At 41.4% G+C, this 18,503-nt stretch overlaps 1 protein-coding gene across 3 annotated transcripts in view; it reads right to left on the bottom strand.

Moving 5' to 3' along the window:
* Positions 1–18,503, bottom strand: part of ltbp1 (latent transforming growth factor beta binding protein 1) — a 155,293-nt gene that overhangs the window by 29,717 nt on the left and 107,073 nt on the right. For all 3 annotated transcript variants that reach the window (XM_088351050.1, XM_088351052.1, XM_088351051.1), the window contains 2 exons: positions 14,792–14,920; positions 1,039–1,176 (listed from right to left, as the gene is read on the bottom strand). In XM_088351050.1, coding sequence (XP_088207176.1) covers positions 1,039–1,176; positions 14,792–14,920 — 267 coding nt within the window. The remainder of the gene's footprint in view (positions 1–1,038; positions 1,177–14,791; positions 14,921–18,503) is intronic.

Below are 18,503 nucleotides of genomic sequence, written 5' to 3'. Positions count from 1 at the left end.
ATAATCAGTAGTCTGTGCAGCCCTTTGAGACTCTTTGTGATTAAGCGCTATACAAAGAAATATGATTTCACTTGACTTGACTTTCCTCATGCAAAAGTTTTTGAGTTTTCCCTTGCCCTCATGTAGGTTTTAGATCAGGGGATGGTGTCATAATAGTCTGTAGGCTGTAATAGAATAGTATGTAGTCTGTGCAGCCCTTCCAGAATCCTTGTGATTAAGGGCGTCACAAATAAACATGACTTGACTTGACTTTCTTCATGTTGAGGTTTTGAGTTTTTCCTTGCCCTCATGTAGGTTTTAGATCAGGAGATGGTGTCATAATAGTCTATAGTTTGTAATAGTCTGTGCAGCCCTTTGAGACTCTTTGTGATTAAGGGCGCCACAAATAATAACGACTTGACTGTCCTTATGTTGAGGTTTTGAGTTTTTCCTTGCCCCCATGTAGGTTTTAGATCAGGGGATGGTGTAACAATAGTATGCGGTCTGGCAGCCCCTTGAGACTCTTTGTGATTAAGGGCGTCATAAATAAACATGACTTGATTTGACCAAAAAAGAAATCCCTAAAACATTCAAAAATAATTTAAAGTTTTGCATTTTATATGTTGGATAGATCATTTTGACTAGCTCATTTTGTAAGTAACTCAAAAGTAGAAAAGTGTGAGCACCCCTTATCTACGATGGACAACTTGACAACCACTTGAACTCACGAACTGAATAACCCCACCTGAACCCGTAATCTATAATCTACACGACTCAATTTCTCCAAATGACATGTGGAAAAAAATATTCAGCCGTCACTGTTAAACGAGCTTCATGATAAATGAGGAAGAAAACAATCTTCCTCGTGCAACACTGAGTAATTGTCCCTATGGCAGGCGCGAAATGGTCTGACTCACGCCTGGGTCCTTTTGGATCGGCTTCAGCCAAACTGACATCGCCTTAGATTAGAAATGATAGCCCTTCTGGTATCTTGCTAACAAACATTTCCGATATAATACTCGGGAACGATCATTAGTTAGGAGACGAAAAATGCGTCACCTGTGGGGACGGGTTCACATCTGGTGGCCATGACATTATACTCTTGGCCGCTGGGACACGTGCAATGGAAGGAACCCTCCACGTTGACGCACTCGGCCTCTCCGCAGACGCGATTGAGGAGCTCGCACTCGTTTGTATCTGTAGAGGAGTGAGAATGGATTAAAAACAATTGAAAAAAAAGGAAATATTCTGTTTGGTAAAGAAAAATGTGGGGACTTGGTTGAGCGAACCACGGCAGTGATTAGGAACCAAAGGGCTAAATAACTGTATTTTCCAGACTATACGGCGCACCAAACAACCCCAAATTTGCCAGGAATTTAGAATAGAATGGAATAGAATAGAATATGCCTTTATTGTCATTGTGTTCACGAAACGGAGCGGGAAACAGGAAAAAAGGACCCATTCGCGTAGACGTACTCACAATTTATTGGGGGAAGGATTAGGAGGGTGCGCACACTCGATCCGGGGATCGATGGTCGCGGAGTGGATTAGAAATCCAAACAGAAGACAAGTTGTCAAAAACAAACAAACGAAACAGACCAAAAACAAAACAGGGTCAACGGGCAGATTCACGGAACTAGGCATTTAACAGGTTTTAACAGAAGTCTAACCAGGTTTAACAAACGTTCCCGCAAAGGAGCGCGCTTAAGTACTCCAAGAGCAATCAGTCCAATGCGTCTCAGCCGGTGTCAAGGGGCGGGGCCAGCTGGGCGCTATGACAACCGTGCAGGACATGACACATTGTTACAAAGTGGGTTGAACATATTGTGACAACGATATTGGACGTGGCACTCCAGTTTCACATTTAACAGTGAGGATAAAAGAAAACAAAGAAGATAAAGGAACAAAGAAGATAAAGGTTATAATTTACACAATATTTACACAAGAAAGTGTGGGCATGTAGGATGTTTACATAGTTTTGGGATCATATTAGTGCAATATGCGGTAGTGCAAAAATAGTCAACATTGTGCAAAGTAAGCATAGGCATGAATACAATTTTACATCTGTATTAGGTAGTGTGTTTGCAAGTTTTTTGTGCGGTGTGTGTTAAGGGTGGTGATGGCTCTGTGGAAGAAACTGTCTCTGACTCTGTTTGTATTTGTTTTGTGTGACATGTAGCGTCTGCCGGTGTTGGCCGGAGTGAGAAAAGTCTTTGTTAGATAGCGAGAGCAGGCAATGTCCTCCGGACTGGGTAGAGAGCAACCAATGATTCTCTGGGCTGTGTTGATGACCCTCTGAAGTGTTTTCCTGTCTGCTGCCGTGCACCCAGCATGCCATACTGTAATGCAGTATGACAGAATGCTCTCCGCTGTGGCTCTGTAGAAGGACACCAGCAGCTGCTGTTTCAGAGGATTTTTCCTGAGCACTCTCAGGAAATAGAGTCGCTGCTGTTTGGCGCCAGCTGTTGCTCGTTGCCTGATTGGTTCCCCTCCTATTTAAACTCCATTCACTCCTTGTCAGTCCGTCAGCAAACCTCCGCTTACGCAAGGCAGGCACTATTTGATTCTGGCTCCAGTCCGTCCCGTCCTTACCTGTATCCTGCTTGTCAGTCCCCGACTTCCCGATCGTCTCTGGCTACTTGACCCGTTCTGCCCATCGACCACGCTCCGATCTCCTGTTCCGGCTACTTTACCCATTTTTGCCCACCGCCCACGCTCTGATCTCCCGCCCTGGCTACTTGACCCGTTTTTACCCACTGACCACGCTCCGATCTCCCGCCCTGGCTACTTGACCCGTTTTTGCCCACCGACCACGCTCTGATCTCCTGCCCTGGCTACTTGACCCGTTTTTACCCACTGACCACGATCCGATCTCCCGCCCTGGCTACTTGACCCGTTTTTGCCCACCGACCACGCTCCGATCTCCCGCTCTGGCTACTTGAGCCGTTTTAGCACATCGACCACGCTCCGATGGCCCGTCCCGGCAACTCAACTCGTTTCCGCATTCCGACCACGGTCCGATCCCGTGAGCTCCTTACTCCTCCTGCACAGTGAGCACCGGATCTCTGTCGTTTGTTTCCCTGCACCTAACTTACTCGATTCTCCAATAAAACTTTGTGTGAAACGTTACGCGTTTGGGTCTACCATCTGTTCTGGTTCTGACAGGTGGATGACATTGGAATGCACATTTATAATTAAACGATACTGCATGCGGTAACTGTTCTGCCTTTGAGAAACAGAGTGGTCTTATTCTCAGGGCTCTTTCAATTATTTGAAAGCTTTTTATTCTATAGTTTGTATTTTTCTAATTGTGTATGTGTAATCTAATAGATATAAATAATGCTTGGTTAAAATTCATTTTTGCCAGTGTAGGATCACTGCTGTGCCTTTGAGAAACATATAGGTTGATCTTAGAGTGCCCTTTTTTGGCTAACATGTTCATTGTTTCTCGCTAAAAGGACAAAATAAGAAAAATGTAGCAGAGGGGATACTTTGATGTGAGGACAGCTCAGTTGCCACCATTTATAAATTGATTAATTTTTGTGGTTATAATGTTAATTCATGTATATGAAATAAATTATTCTCATATGAACTTATATTTTTTTATGCAACCCTAGCTCTTACTGTAGTTTTAATTCCATGCGCCTTATAGTCCAGAGCGCCTTATATATCAAAAACATATTACAAAAGACTATTTTTGGGGTTGTACCTTATAATCAGGTGCGCCTTATAGTGCAGAAAATACAGTACAGACGCTACCCTACTTACGACCATTTCGACTTTCGGGATGAGGAAAAATATCCGGACATTGCTGTAAGTTAGATTTTGTATTGTGTGCACTGTAGTGCTTCTTTCCGCCACTACCGGCGAGTGGCGCTGTGAGAGGTCACCCAGCATCCACTCCGAAGAAGAAATCTGCTTCCTCTTCCGAGTTTGTGAGTAAACATTCTATACTGTATCTCCAGCGCGCTAGAAACAGACATTTTTGTTGTTTCATATCTCGTACACCCATTCGATATGGTTGGTGTAAAATATAAAGAAGAGGCGAGTCGTTTCATTTAAAATGAAAGTGGAATAAGAAAGCTTGATGCGGTTGAGAAAATGGTTGGATCGCTTTTTTTCTGCCACTTTTTGACCACAGAGGAGGAAGTCGCCTAACTCTTGAAGCCCATCTTCCAAAAGTAAGCTAAACTTAACTTTATTTACCTTTATAGAGCATATTATTTAATGAAATGTTTATTTTTTTTTTAGTACAAAACAATACAGGTTACTTATATAAGCCTTTAACAAACTTATACAAACCTTAAACATACAAAATATAGCACTGAAGCAACTTGCAAACAAATTCAACTTACAAACGATTGTTTGTAAGTAGGGCAGCATAGTGTAATTTAAACATTTCAGCACTTGGTGGTCATAACTAAGGATGTCCGGAAATTTTGGGCAGCAAGAAAAAATTTGACGAAAAATTGAGCATAAGTGCATCTTCGGGTTCAGACGAAAGAAAAAAATAAACATAAGAAGGCTACTAAAAGAATGATGTGATGATGTCTGAGGTGAGGTAAGCCACGTGAAGCTGGTTTTCACTAGGGGCCGAGCTTTTGTAGGATGCGGCTTCTCTTTTTTCATTTTGCACATGAAAAAGAAGATGGAGGACGCCTTCAAAATTGGAGCGGTAATAAATTGATATAGGCAATTATAGCATCCAGAGTTTGTGCGTTCCTCTGCTTCCAAGTTTTTGTTAGCTTCTAGCTCAGCGGTAGGGAACCTATGGCTCGGGGGCCATATATGGCTCTTTTCATGAGTACGTATGGCTCCGAAATAAAATGATTGCACATCTCTCTGTGGCGTTCCAAAGTCAAGTGATTTCATCCCGATTTTGGTCCATATAAAGCCGAAGCAACTTAATGCAGAAGTTCGATAAGAAACCATTTAAACCAGGGGTGTCAAACTCATTTGAACTCGGGGGCCACACGATAGAACAAACATTCTCTCGGGGCCCGGACGAGTAGATTAAAGAGAAAGAAAAAGAGAAATAAAGAAATAAGAGAAAGAGGGAGAGGAAGGGAGAGAGGGCGGGACAAAGAAAGAAAAAGAGAGAGGGAGAGAGCGTGAGAAACAAAAGATAAAAAAATCATGAGAGAGGGGGAAAAGAAAGGGAGAGGAAGAAAGAAATCCAAAGAGAAATAGAAAAACAGAAGGAGAGAAAAGAGAAAAGAAAGCGCAAAGGGTATAAAGAGAGAGAAAGAGAGAAGAGAGAAAAGGAAAAAAGGAAGTAAGAGCAAAAGAGGTTAAAAGACACAGAAAGAGAAAGACACAAAGAGCAACAAAGGAAGAGAAAAAGAGAGACACAGAAAGTGAAAGAGAGAGAGACAGAGTGGGAGAAAAGGGGTGGAAAAGAGCAAAAAGAAAGAAAGAAAGAAAGAAGGGAAGAAAGAAAGACATAGAGAAAGAAGGAAAGAAAGAAAGACAGAAACAAAGAAAGATAGAAAGACAGAAACAAAAAAAAGAAAGAAAGAAAGCAAGAAGGAAAGAAAGAACGACAGAAACAAAGAAAGACAGAAAGACAGAAACAAAAAAGAAAAAAGAGAGAAAGAAAGAAAGAAAGAAAGAAAGAGAGAGAGAGAAATAAATACAAGTACAGTGTCTTTGTTCGAGGCACCTGGCTTTGGCAACATCAAGTGGACATATTTCAACCTGCAGCTTGTTTTTCTCTTGCGCTTCTCTGAGTGTTGTCTCGCGGGCCAGATTCAATCCCTTAGTGGGCCTGATCTGGCCCGCGGGCCGCCTGTTTGACACCTGTTATTTAAACTGATAAATAAAAACGCTGGCAAACGAATTTGATTGGGTGACCAGTACAAGTGGGCGGATCTCTCTCTCTCTCTCTCTCTCTCTCTCTCTCTCTCTCTCTCTCTCTCTCTCAGTGCAGTCTACACCCAAAGTGAATATGACGATATGCTTATCGTTTGCAGTAATTTGTGACATTTTTACAAAAGAACTTTGCAAGCACATTGTTTTGAAACCGTTATTAAGGACAAATTTTATGGGAAAAAAATGGCCTCAACACTCTTAACTTAAGGTGGAAGACAAATTGTAAATGGCATATTTACTTTTATTTGGGACACAGGATTTGGCATTAGGGCAGCACGGCGGCGCAGTGGTTAGCGCATGTGCGGCACAGTTCATGTCTTGGGAACCTCCTGCGTGGGTTCAAATCCAGCTCCAGACTTCCTGTGCGGAGTTTGTATGTTCTCCCCGTGCTTGCGTGGGTTTCCTCCGGGCACTCCGGTTTCCGGGCACTCCGGTTTCCTCCCACGTTCCAAAAACATGCATGTCAGGTGAATTGGCCGGTCCAAATTGTCCCTAGGTGCAATTGAGCGAGTGAGTTGTCTGTCCCCGTGTGCCCTGCGATTGGCTGGCAACCAGTTCAGGGTGTCCCCTGCCCACTGCCCGATGATTACTGGGATGGGCTCCAGCACCCCCGCGACCCTACTGAGGATAAGCGGTGTAGCTAATGAGATGAGATGAGATTTGGCATTAGTATCATTTCATACATTTGACACACAGTGAAATCAAATGTGCTGAAGAATTAGCTTTTGTCTAGAGAGCGTGTTTGGCAGTTTTTTCAATTTTGTCTGAAAATATATCTCAATATCTTTTTAAAACATTTTTTGCTTCAATGGCTCTTTGGGATAAAAAGGTTCCTGACCCCTGTTCTAGCTGGACTTTGGTTAATGTTTATGAACAAACTACACAGCTAACTTATTTCAGTTGATGCGTTTTGATTCGTGAGCACATCCAATGTGTGAGACGTAAGGCGAGAGTTCTATTTACCCGTCCGTTGCATTAGAATGGGCCGACTTCAGCATTATCCTCATCATCATCATTGAGTACCTCCTACTCCGGTTTACTTGTCACTATTTTTCCCTCCCATCCAAAACCGAAATCCCTCAAAAATCTGTGCAGTGTATTAGCTAAAGGTGATTTAATTCTCAATATAGCCAGCCATTTTTCTCAAAATACAATGAACCGACCTGTGTTATTTGCATTTTGATCTCTCAACAGTTTCACTTCTTTGAACTGGATTTTTAAAAAAGCACTTGAATTATTAAAAATATTACCAATGAAACACGTAAAATGCCTGTCAATTATTTATCATTTTATATTGACCATTTTAGCATGTCCGTGCAAAATAAGGAATTAATTTTGTTTATTTGATTTCCCTTGTCAGAACGCATTTAGATTACAAAAAGTAAAAAGTATTTATGAATGTAATCATTAATACCATCGTAAAAAGATGAAGGCTTATTGATTTCCCATCCATTTTCCTGCAGTTGTCACTTCCTAATAGGGTCTGTTTAATCAACACGACCTTGAGAATCCGTCCTACAAAACCGGCAATGAGTATACTCTTGATTAATACAGTGCTAACATAAATATTGGCTGGCTTCATGTCATCCCAAATATCAAATAGATTACAACCATCTAGACCAGGGGTGTCAAACTCATTTGAACTCGGGGGCCACACGATAGAACAAACATTCTCTCGGGGGCCGGCCTACTAGATTAGAGCGAAAGAAAGAGAGAGAGAAATAAATAAGAGAAAGGGAGGGAGAGAAAAAGAGATGGGGTGGGACAAAGAAAGATGGAGAGATAATGTGAGAAACAAAAGAGATAAAAAGAGAAATAGTGAGGGAGGGGGAAAGAAAGAGATAAAGAAAGAAATCCAAAGAGAAAATGAGAGGAGATAAAAAGAGAGAAGGGGAGAAAGTGAGAAGAGGTAAGCGAGAGAGCGTGAGGGAAAAGGAAAAAAAGTAAGAGAAAGCAAAATAAGGATAAAAATAGAGAGAAAGAGACAAAGAGGAACAGAGAAAAAGAGACAGACAGGGTGAAATAGAGAGGAATGGAATGAGAGAAAAAGGGAGGGAGAGAGAGAGAGAAAAGAGAGAGAGAGAGAGAACGTGAGAAACAGAAGAGATGAAGAAATAGTGAGAGGAGGAAGAAAGAGAGAGAAAGAAAGAAATCCAAAGAGAGAGAAGAGAAGGTGAGAAAGAGAGAAAAGGAAATAATGAAGAGAAAGCAAAATAAGGTAAGACACAGAGAGAAAGAGACTGAAAGAGAGAGAGCGTGAGAGAAAATGGAGGGAGGGATGTAGACAGAGAGAGATAGAGAGAAAGTAAAACAAGTACATCGTTTGTAAGAGGCCCCTGGCTTTGGAAACATCAAGTGTACATATTTCAACCTGCAGCTCGTTTTTCTCTTTCGCTTCTCTGACCGTTGCCTCCAGGGCCGGATTCAATCTCTTAGTGGGCCTGATCTGGCCCGCGGGCCGCCTGTTTGACACCCCTGATCTAGACGATTTATGTCACACAATGGGAGGTAAAATAACAGTTTGTAAAATAGAAATATTTAACAGACTTAAATATTTTCATCCTTTGAATAATACTGATGTGACCTTGAAAAACGAACAGTCTGACTGGAGGACCACACGCATCTTGATCATTACCCCGCACTTAATAAGGAGTGAGGTATTTAAGGACTGTGCCAACAGCAGAAGCTGCGTATATTTCCAAACCCCTTAATACTTGTCTTTGATCGAGTTGTCTTTGTTTGCCGTTTTTGTCTTTCCTCTCACGTGCAGTGCACTTTTTGTTAATCATCTTAGCGCCCAATAAACTGTTGCCACTTAGCTGTTGTGTCTGCGCTTGGGTCCACTTACGCCCCGGTGCTATCAGATATCTAAGTCGCTGTGAATAAGTGAATTAAAGCATAATATTCAGTTCACATGTTCTGACATTGTCTCATATTCTTGCAAAGTAGAATTCTGACCCAAAGGTGAATGCGTTACAGTTGTTATATATATTTATTTTTTATTCATGTATTTATCTATTTTATTGAATCAATTATTTACAATTTCTTCATTAGTATTATTATTATTTTTATGAATTAGTCCATTTTTATTAATATATATTTTTTTATATTATTATTATTTATTATGGTATTTATTATTATTTTTTTTAACAAATGTATTTATTTTTACATTTTTCATTACACCTTTATAGCAATTAGTAATCATTAAAGGATAAAAAAATAGTTTCTATTTGCATGTTATCGATTTTCATACACCAATGGCGTTGCAGCAATTAGTTTAAATGTATGTTTTATTTTTTATTATTATTTATTGCTTTTATTAATTTATTTTCTATTAGCATGTTGTCAATTGAGGGCAGCACAGCAGTGGTTAGCACGTGTACGGCACAGTTCTGAGGTCATGAGATCGAACCTTCCTGTGTGGAGTTTGCATGTACTCCCGTGCTTGCGTGGGTTTCCTCCCACATTCCAAAAACATGCATTTCAGGTTAATTGGCCGGTCCAAATTGTCCCTAGGTGTGAACGAGCCAGTGGGTTGTATGTCTCTGTGTGCCCTGCGACTGGCTGGCAACCAGTTCAGGGTGTCCCCTGCCCACTATCTGAAGACAAGAAAGCTTGATGCGGTTGAGAAAACGGTTGGATTGCTTTTTTTCAGCCACTTTCTACCACGGAGGAGGAAGGCGCCTAACTCTTGAAGCCCATCTTCCAAAAGTAAGTTAAACTTAACTTTATTTATCTTGATAGAGCATATTATTTTATGAAATGTTTATTTTTTAGTACAAAACAATACAGGTTACTTATGCAAGCCTTAAACATACTTATATAAACCTTGAACATACAAAATATAGCACTGAAGAAACTTAACAAATTAAACTTACGAACGATCGTCCGTCGAAGATAGCTGTGTCATGTCCTGCACGGTTGTCATGGCGCCCAGCTGGCCCCACCCCTTGACACCGGCTGACCTGCATTTTCCTGATTACTCCTATGGGTACTTAAAGGTCCCTTTTGGAACTGCCCTCTGCCAGATCATTGTTTACCCTTGTTGAAAACCTGTTCATGCCTGTTTGATACCTGTTTATTCTTGTTGTGCTTGTTGGACTTTGTTGCACTTTGGTGTAACATTCTGAGAGATTCCTGCAAGTTCTGTTTAATCCCGTTGAATGCGTAGTCTGTAGTTTTGCCTGCATTTGAGCCTGCTTTGTTTTGTTTTTGGTCCGTTTGTGTGTTGGACAACTTTTCTTTCTCAATTAAAGTGACAGATCGTCTACGCAAATGAGTTCCAACTTCCTGATTCCCGACCCGTTTCAAGACAGTCCCGTTCCGCTTTGTGACAAGCTGAGATGGGCTCCGGCACCCCCGCGACCCTACTGAGGATAAGCGGTGCAGATAATGGATGGATGGATATTGTCAATTGTCATCCTTTGCTGCACTTATAGGTTTGTTTACAGTTTTAGTTGCATTATTTTTCTGAAACTGCAGAGCAAAGTGTAGTCGGGGTCGGAAACGAGTCATAAGCCTGGACGGGAGAGTAGACTTAGTCGGGATCAAAAATGGGTCGTAAGCCGGGACAGGAGAGCGGACGTGGTCGGGGAAAAAACTGGTTTTAGCCGGAGACAAACAGGAACAAAAACGGGACAGGGCAGGAGTCAGGGTCAAAAAAGGCTTGCCAAATGAGCTGGCACAGGTGATACACATTGGTAATCATGATAATAGTAGTATAGAAACATGTTTTGTTTTTCAAATACTCAAAGGTAAAAAACTTTGTATTCGTTTAGCATAACATAGGCCTCGTTTTCCACCATCCTGCTGCTACAGGTACCCAGGCAAAAAAAAAGATTCTTCCGGTTTGGTCACCTTGAGTCTCCACAGTTTGTATTCTTCCGTGTGCTTTTTAGCACTCTGTCCCTTTCATATAATCCCTTGATTCGTTTGAAATCGTAGAATTGGGTAACAGTACCTGTTTGCAAAATCGCTATTTTTTTTTGTAGCTGTATTTGGGCGCAATTCATGGTTATCGAAATACATGGTGATTTCCAAGAATGGATTATTTTTCCCCAAAAATGGATTTTGGAACTAACAGCTATCTATTTTCTGTTTCAGTTTCAAGAGCTCATCACAGAATCATCCATACAGTTTTCTTGATCGTTAAATGTTTCGCTACGCCTTGCCTGTGACTAAACACCTCTTTTAAACAAATTAGAAAAAAAAACTGGACAGCAGACCCCCAGGATACGGTCCCGGGCATTTGTTTAAGGCTGGAACTCGTTTCCATACGGCAAAAACTGAAATGCGTCACGAAAGGTGGCCGACCTTGATTCCTCCTATCGTTTTCTCGACAGATCCATCCTCAAGACGGAACCTCTAATTAAATTGCACGTTTGGATCGAACTTGGGATATTCAAGAAGGAAACGTTGATGGATATTTTACAAGGTCCGAGGGGGTAAACCACAGGAAGACCATGAGAGACTGAAATAAGATTAAATGTGAGGGGGGACGGGGGGGGCGATCAAAAACAGAAGTGAGAACAGAGATAGACGGAAAAGGAAGGAAGGCAGCTAGACGAGAAGTATTGGAAATGGTTAGCGGTGCACCGCCGCTCCACGATTGTAAGTGAGTCCATCTGTTGCAGCCGCGGTGCAGTGACGGCTTGGCAGCCACCGAGGCAGCTGGCTGGACCCGATTTAGGCACAAGCTAGCAGGACGGCCAGATGACAGATGGGAAGTTTGTGTGTTTAAAACACACACTGCATGGAATTAGAGCGGCGCGGTGATTACGGCCAAGTAAATTGCCACTGGGATAGCGGTAAGTGGGGAGGCTCGTCATGCCGGGGAGTAAATCAAAGCAGCATGTTTCCAATTAGCTCGGGGAAAGTAAGAGCATCCGTAACCTCTGAATGTACAATTTGTAAGCAGCCTGGATAAAATGCTCTGGATGTTACGTTTTCCGAATCAATAGCAATGGAAACTGGTATTATACTTGCGAATAATATCACCTAAAGGAAGCATGTAAATGCTGAAAAGAAGGGGGCCAAGTACTGAACCCTGCGGAACACCACAGGTAACAACACTAAAGGGCTCAGATGTCATTTCGCCATATTTGACATCTATCATCCTGCTCTGGATGTTCCGTTTCCCGAATCAACAGAAGGGTGCACGGCACTCACAGATTTCAGGATTAAGAATGGCTACTTCAAATTATATTGAATGACGTTCTCATATCCCTTACATAAATTCTGTCAAGCAAAGATCTAGAGACTGCACTGAAACTGATATTATACTTGCGAATAATATCACCTAATGGAATAAAATGCGATGGATGTTACGTTTCCCGAATCAATAGCAATGGAAACTTGGTATTATACTTGAGAATAATATCACCTAATGGAAGCATGTCAATGCTGAAAAGAAGGGGGCCAAGTACTGAACCCTGAGGAACACCACAGGTAACACTAAAGGGCTCAGATGTCATTTCGCCATATTTGACATCTATCATCCTGCTCTGGATGTTCCGTTTCCCGAATCAACAGAAGGGTGCACGGCACTCACAGATTTCAGGATTAAGAATGGCTACTTCAAATTATATTGAATGACGTTCTCATATCCCTTACATAAATTCTGTCAAGCAAAGATCTAGAGACTGCACTGAAACTGATATTATACTTGCGAATAATATCACCTAATGGAATAAAATGCGATGGATGTTACGTTTCCCGAATCAATAGCAATGGAAACTTGGTATTATACTTGCGAATAATATCACCTAATGGAAGCATGTAAATGCTGAAAAGAAGGGGGCCAAGTACTGAACCCTGCGGAACACCACAGGTAACAACACTAAAGGGCTCAGATGTCATTTCGCCATATTTAACATCTATGATCCTATCTGAGAGGTAGGATCTGAACCATAAGAGGACGGTTCCTGAGAGACTAATCCATTTTTCTATTCGTTCTAGTATTATGGTCCACAACCTCAAAAGCAGCACTAAGGTCCAGCAGCAGCAAGAGTGATGAAGCGCCGGAGTCCATTGCCAATTTGTAAGCAGCCTGGATAAAATGCCCTGGATGTACCGTTTCCCGAATCAACAGACGGGTGCACGGCAGTCACAAATTTCAGGATTTTTAAGAATGGCTACTTCAAATTATATGGAATGACGTTCTCATATCCTTTACATAAATACTGTCAAGCAAAGATCTAGAGACTGCACAGAATAGTCAACTTAGTGTGGCAGATTCCTCCATCGGAAGATATAGTTGAGTGTCATCTGAGTAGCAATGGAAACTGATATTATACTTGCGAATAATATCACCTAATGGAAGCATGTAAATGCTGAAAAGAAAGGGGCCAAGTACTGAACCCTGCGGAACACCACAGGTAACAACACTAAAGGGCTCGGATGTCATTTTACCAGATTTAACACAGTGCATCCTATCTGAGAGGTGGGATCTGAACCATAAGAGGACGGTTCCTGAGAGACCAATCCATTTTTCCAACCGTTCTAGTAAGATATTATGGTCAAAAGCAGCACTAAGGTCCAGCAGCAGCAAGAGTGATGAAGCGCCGGAGTCCATTGCCAATTTGTAAGCAGCCTGGATAAAATGCCCTGGATGTTCCGTTTCCTGAATCAACAGACGGGGGCACGGCACTCACAGATTTCAGGATTTTTAAGAATGGCTACTTCAAATTATATTGAATGACGTTCTCATATCCCTTACATAAATACTGTCAAGCAAAGATCTAGAGCAGGGGTCGGGAACCTATGACACGGGGGGTTAACCAGTGGCACGCGAGCGCACTACAAAATAATAATGATTTTATTTTAAAACTGTCTTTTTACCTGAGATTTAGACATTTTCAGTTATGCGCCGTGTTATTTAGAGGCTTTACGTTAGCGCCCCTCCTCCTCTGCTCTGTTTGTGAGCGTGTGAGGAGGAGATACCCGTGTTTTAACCCAGCCAACGAAACACAGGCGCGCGATAAATGAACGAATCATGACGGCTCCTCGAGCAAAAACATCTCGTTCTTTCCAGCCAGAGGGACAGACGAATGGGGCTTTGTGCCAAAAATGACTGTGCTGTTTTGTGCATTATGCCTCGAGAGCGTTGTACCTTGCACAGCAAGTGTTAAACGTTGTTACGAGACGAAACATGAACATGAATTCAAGGAGTCTGACAAGGCGGAGACATTAAAACGCGCTGTGTCCAGGTAGGCAAACAAACAAAGACCCTGAAGACTTTTGTTACTGCTAAAAACGCCACCACTGAAGGAAGCTATCACATTGCTCACTGCATGGCAAAGCACAGAAAACCATTTACGGATGATTAGTTATTGCAACATCCATTGAAGCCTGGTCATCCTGGAAGGGGGACTACCTCATGTGCAGTCCCTTCTCAAGGTTTCTTCATTTTCCTCATGTTGAGGTTTTTGAGTTTTTCCTTGCCCTCATGTAGGTTTTAGATCAGGGGATGGTGTCATGATAGTCTGTAGTCTGTAATAGTATGTAGTCTGTGCAGCCCTTTGAGACTCTTTGTGATTAAGGACATCACAACTAAACATGACTTGACTTGACTGTTGTTACCCAATGCCAAATCTATTGCACCCTGTTGAATTGATGGGCTGATGAACAGACAGATAAGACTGATGGACAAATGGATGGACTGTTGGACAGATGAATTGAATTTTCCCTGCGGGGATGAATAAAGTATCTATCTATCTATCTGTTTATAAGTATATAAATAGATGAACAGACGGACGTATGGACTGATGGAAGGACGGACTAATGACGGGTGGTAGGACAGCCTGCTGCACGTATCGATAATTGGATTAATGGACAAGTGGGTAGGTATATGAATCAATCAAGTGTTTTTGAATATAATATGGTAAGATATTGTTCCAGGCAAATTCAGGCTTCATATAGTGTCCTAATCGGACGCACTCACCCACACAGCTTTGGCCGTCCTGGCTTTCCTGGTAACCCTGGTCGCAGAGGCATCTGAATGAACCCAACCGGTTCTCGCAGAAACCGTGAGGAATACATAAAGTCTCGTTGAGGCCGCACTCATCAATATCTGATGAAAAGACAACAACAAAATAACGTAACACAGAATAAGCAAAATCTTGAACCTGTTCACCGTAAAATTCGGACTATAAGCCGCGACTTATGCAACGATGCGGCCAATTTGAGCCTTTTTTCCTAACGGCCACCAGGGGCGCCAGAGGAGTAAAGGTAAAAGTGAGACACGTGGAATATATGCGTCGAGGAAGACGCAAGTGTGAGGTAACCAGGGTTGGGTAGGGATACTTTAACTGGATTACTTTCAATTACTTTTAGATTACTCCAATACCAAATATGCTAATAAAAGACAAAAGAAACTAAATATGAATAAAATGATGACTCACAACACATGGTAAGCTTTCTCTCCTGGCTTTGATCTCTTTGATCTCCGGCAAAACTAACATAAAATGCAGGGTTGGGTTGGGTTACTTAAACTGGATTACTTTCAATTACTTTTGGATTACTCCAATACCAAATATGCTAATAAAAGACAAAATAAACTAAATATAAATAAAATGATGACTCACGACACGTGGTAAGCTTTCTCTCCTGGCTTTGATCTCTTTGATCTCCGGCAAAACTAACATAAAATGTGAACAGGGTTGGGTAGGGTTACTTTAACTGGATTACTTTCAATGACTTTTGGATTACTCCAATACCAAATATGCTAATAAAAGACAAAAGAAACTAAATATGAATAAAATGATGACTCACGACACGTGGTAAGCTTTCTCTCCTGGCTTTGATCTCTTTGATCTCCGGCAAAACTAACATAAAATGCAGGGTTGGGTAGGGTTACTTTAACTGGATTACTTTAAATTACTTTTGGATTACTCCAATACCAAATATGCTAATAAAACACAAAAGAAACTAAATATGAATAAAATGATGACTCACAACAGGTGGTAAGCTTTCTCTCCTGGCTTTGATCTCTTTGATCTCCGGCAAAACGAACATAAAATGCGACAGAAACAAAATGAAAATCAATCCAAACAGCTTGCCAACATCATTTTTGCCGTTCCATGTATTCCGTTACTCCCCGAGCCTGCACAAAATTGAATCATTTTATTCATATTTAGTTTCTTTTGTCTTTTATTAGCATATTTGGTATTGGAGTCATCCAAAAGTCATTTAAAGTAATCCAGTTAAAGTAACCCTACCCAACCCTGGATGTAACTTTCTGCTTTGTGCATGGCTAAAACTAGCATGGACAGGTGTCAATCTAAAGGGGAGCACTAACTACCATATGGGGAATAATTTTACGAGTCTGTTTATTTGTAAACAGAAATGTGACGAAACGAAAGGATTACAGGGAGCAACGAAGAAGAAATGTTTAAGGCTGATTTCTATTCATATGTTGGCTAAATCGTGTGTTTTGGAGTAAATAGTTTACACGGATTGTCCCTGATGTAATGAAGCCATTTTCATGGACATTCAAAGACGGCCAGGGAACGTAATGGTGAGTTAAACCGGCTTTATAGTTTTCAGGTATCTTGTTTTAGACTGAATGTGATTTTTCTATTTTGAATCCCAAGAGTTTAGGCTTTCCAATGATATGCGGCATGACATATTTCAGTGACTGGTGACATCATACGAACACATATTCTTTTATCAGAAGTCTGGTGGCCCACTGGAACAGTACGGGGTTAAGGTACCGTATATTATTAAAACTCTTTTTGTGTACAGTCTTTCTTTATGTTTCAATGTGGGCACATGAGGCTTATAGTCAGGTACGGCTTGTGTATGTTCAAGATGTTTCTCCTTTAAAAATGTACTGGGTGAGGCTTATAATCAGGTGCGCCTTATAGTCTGAATTTTAATAATACGTTTAATGCAAAAACTGTTAATGCTAGTTTCGGCGGCTTCAAGTAAGGGTTGTTTGATTACTTTTGTAAGTACTTTGATGTGGACATTGCCGATTGTCTACGAGCAACATTCGGTTATAATGAGGCCTATAGTCAGGTACGGCTTGTGTATGTTCAAGATGTTTCTCCTTTAAAAATGTACTGGGTGAGGCTTATAATCAGGTGCGCCTTATAGTCTGAATTTTACGATAATTGCGCTGACATTGTATGTTGACAGTACAATACGTTTAATGCAAAAACTGTTTATGCTAGTTCCGGCGGCTACAAGTAAGAGTTGTTTGATTACTTTTGTAAGTACTTTGATGTGGACATTGCTGCTTGTCTACAAGCAAAATTCGGTTAAAATAAGGCTTATAGTCAGGTGCGGCTTATAGTCTGAATTTTACAATAATTGTGCTGACATTGTATGTTGACAGTACAACAGATTTAATGCAAAAACTGTTAATGTTTCGGCGGCCACAAGTAAGGGTTGTTTATTTTTGGAGGTAGTTCGATGTAAACATTGACGAATATAAACACATTTTCATGAGTTTTTATAAAGTAAAATGTTATTTTCTTTTGTAGCAAGGAACTGAAAACTGCAGTGTTATGGTCACGTCAGAAGATCATAAACACTGTCCTGGTTCATTCTACAGGGCAGTCTAAGGGGGCAGAATAAATAACTGCGCCGCCAAGATCAAGGAATGGACTGGTGCCAACTTTGCCAGGACCCAAACTCAGGCCAGAGACTGTAAGCAGCGGAGAAAGCTGTCCAGAGTTGCGTCCTTAGTATCGCCTTGACGACCCAGGCGATCCGTGAACTTAACTACAAAGGACTTATTGAGTTTCATAGCTGGGACATTGCCCTTGTAGCGGCGCCCAATTGGCCCCGCCTGTGTGGCGCCAGCTGCGGCTCGTTGACGGATTGGCTTCCCTTCTGTTTAAGCTCAGTGCTCTCACTCATCCTTTGTCAGTTCGTCAACAAACCTCTGCTCTACAAGATGGGGATTTTGACTTGGTCCTGTTTCCTGTTGGTATTTCCTGTCCGGTATTGTTCCTGTTTATTTTGTCCTGTTTAATATCGGTTTCCAGTTTCGTTCCCGTCTAGTTTGTCCTGTTTAATTTCGATATCCTGTTTTGATATCAATCCTGTCTGTCCCGTCCTGTCCGGTATCGACCCCATCTGTCCGATATCTGCTCGGGCAATTGGTATCCATCTCGTCGGCCTCTGGCTTCCTGTCATTCCACGCCAGACTACTGCTTAACGTGCACGACTGTCCCATTTCACGTAAAATAAAAGCTTGTGTGAGAAACGTCACGCATCTGGGTCCTTATCCTGTTCTTGACACTTTTAAAATGAGCCTGTCACAAAAGTGACTCCCCTGTTTATGTTTACATGTCAAGTTTACTTGTATAAGACTGAAAACAAAAACGAAAAAAATGTGTCTAGACAGTCAGCTAAAAGGCTTTACTTAAAAAAAACTACTCATGTTAAGAAAAAACAGTACTGGTAAATGGGCTAAGGCTTCTGTATTATTCAAAAAACCGTGGATACATATCTTAAAAGCATAAAAAAATAGACATTGCAGATATGTAAAAAGGATGAGCACAGATCCCAGCTACCATACTGCGGTTACGTTTGGCTTTTTGACAATTCCGAATCGGAACCAACGGTTCAATTCAACAAACCTCCGGTTTAGGGTTGCAACGGTGTTCCTCACTGAGGTTTATTGAAACGCTGACTCGAGAATA

This window comes from Urocampus carinirostris, chromosome 13 (assembly GCF_059441175.1).
Source record: "Urocampus carinirostris isolate Australia breed hairy pipefish chromosome 13, RoL_Ucar_1.0, whole genome shotgun sequence".
In the NCBI taxonomy this organism is placed as follows: Eukaryota; Metazoa; Chordata; class Actinopteri; order Syngnathiformes; family Syngnathidae; genus Urocampus; species Urocampus carinirostris.
The sequence above is the reverse complement of the archived record's forward strand: the minus strand, read 5'-3'. Positions and strand labels throughout refer to the sequence as shown.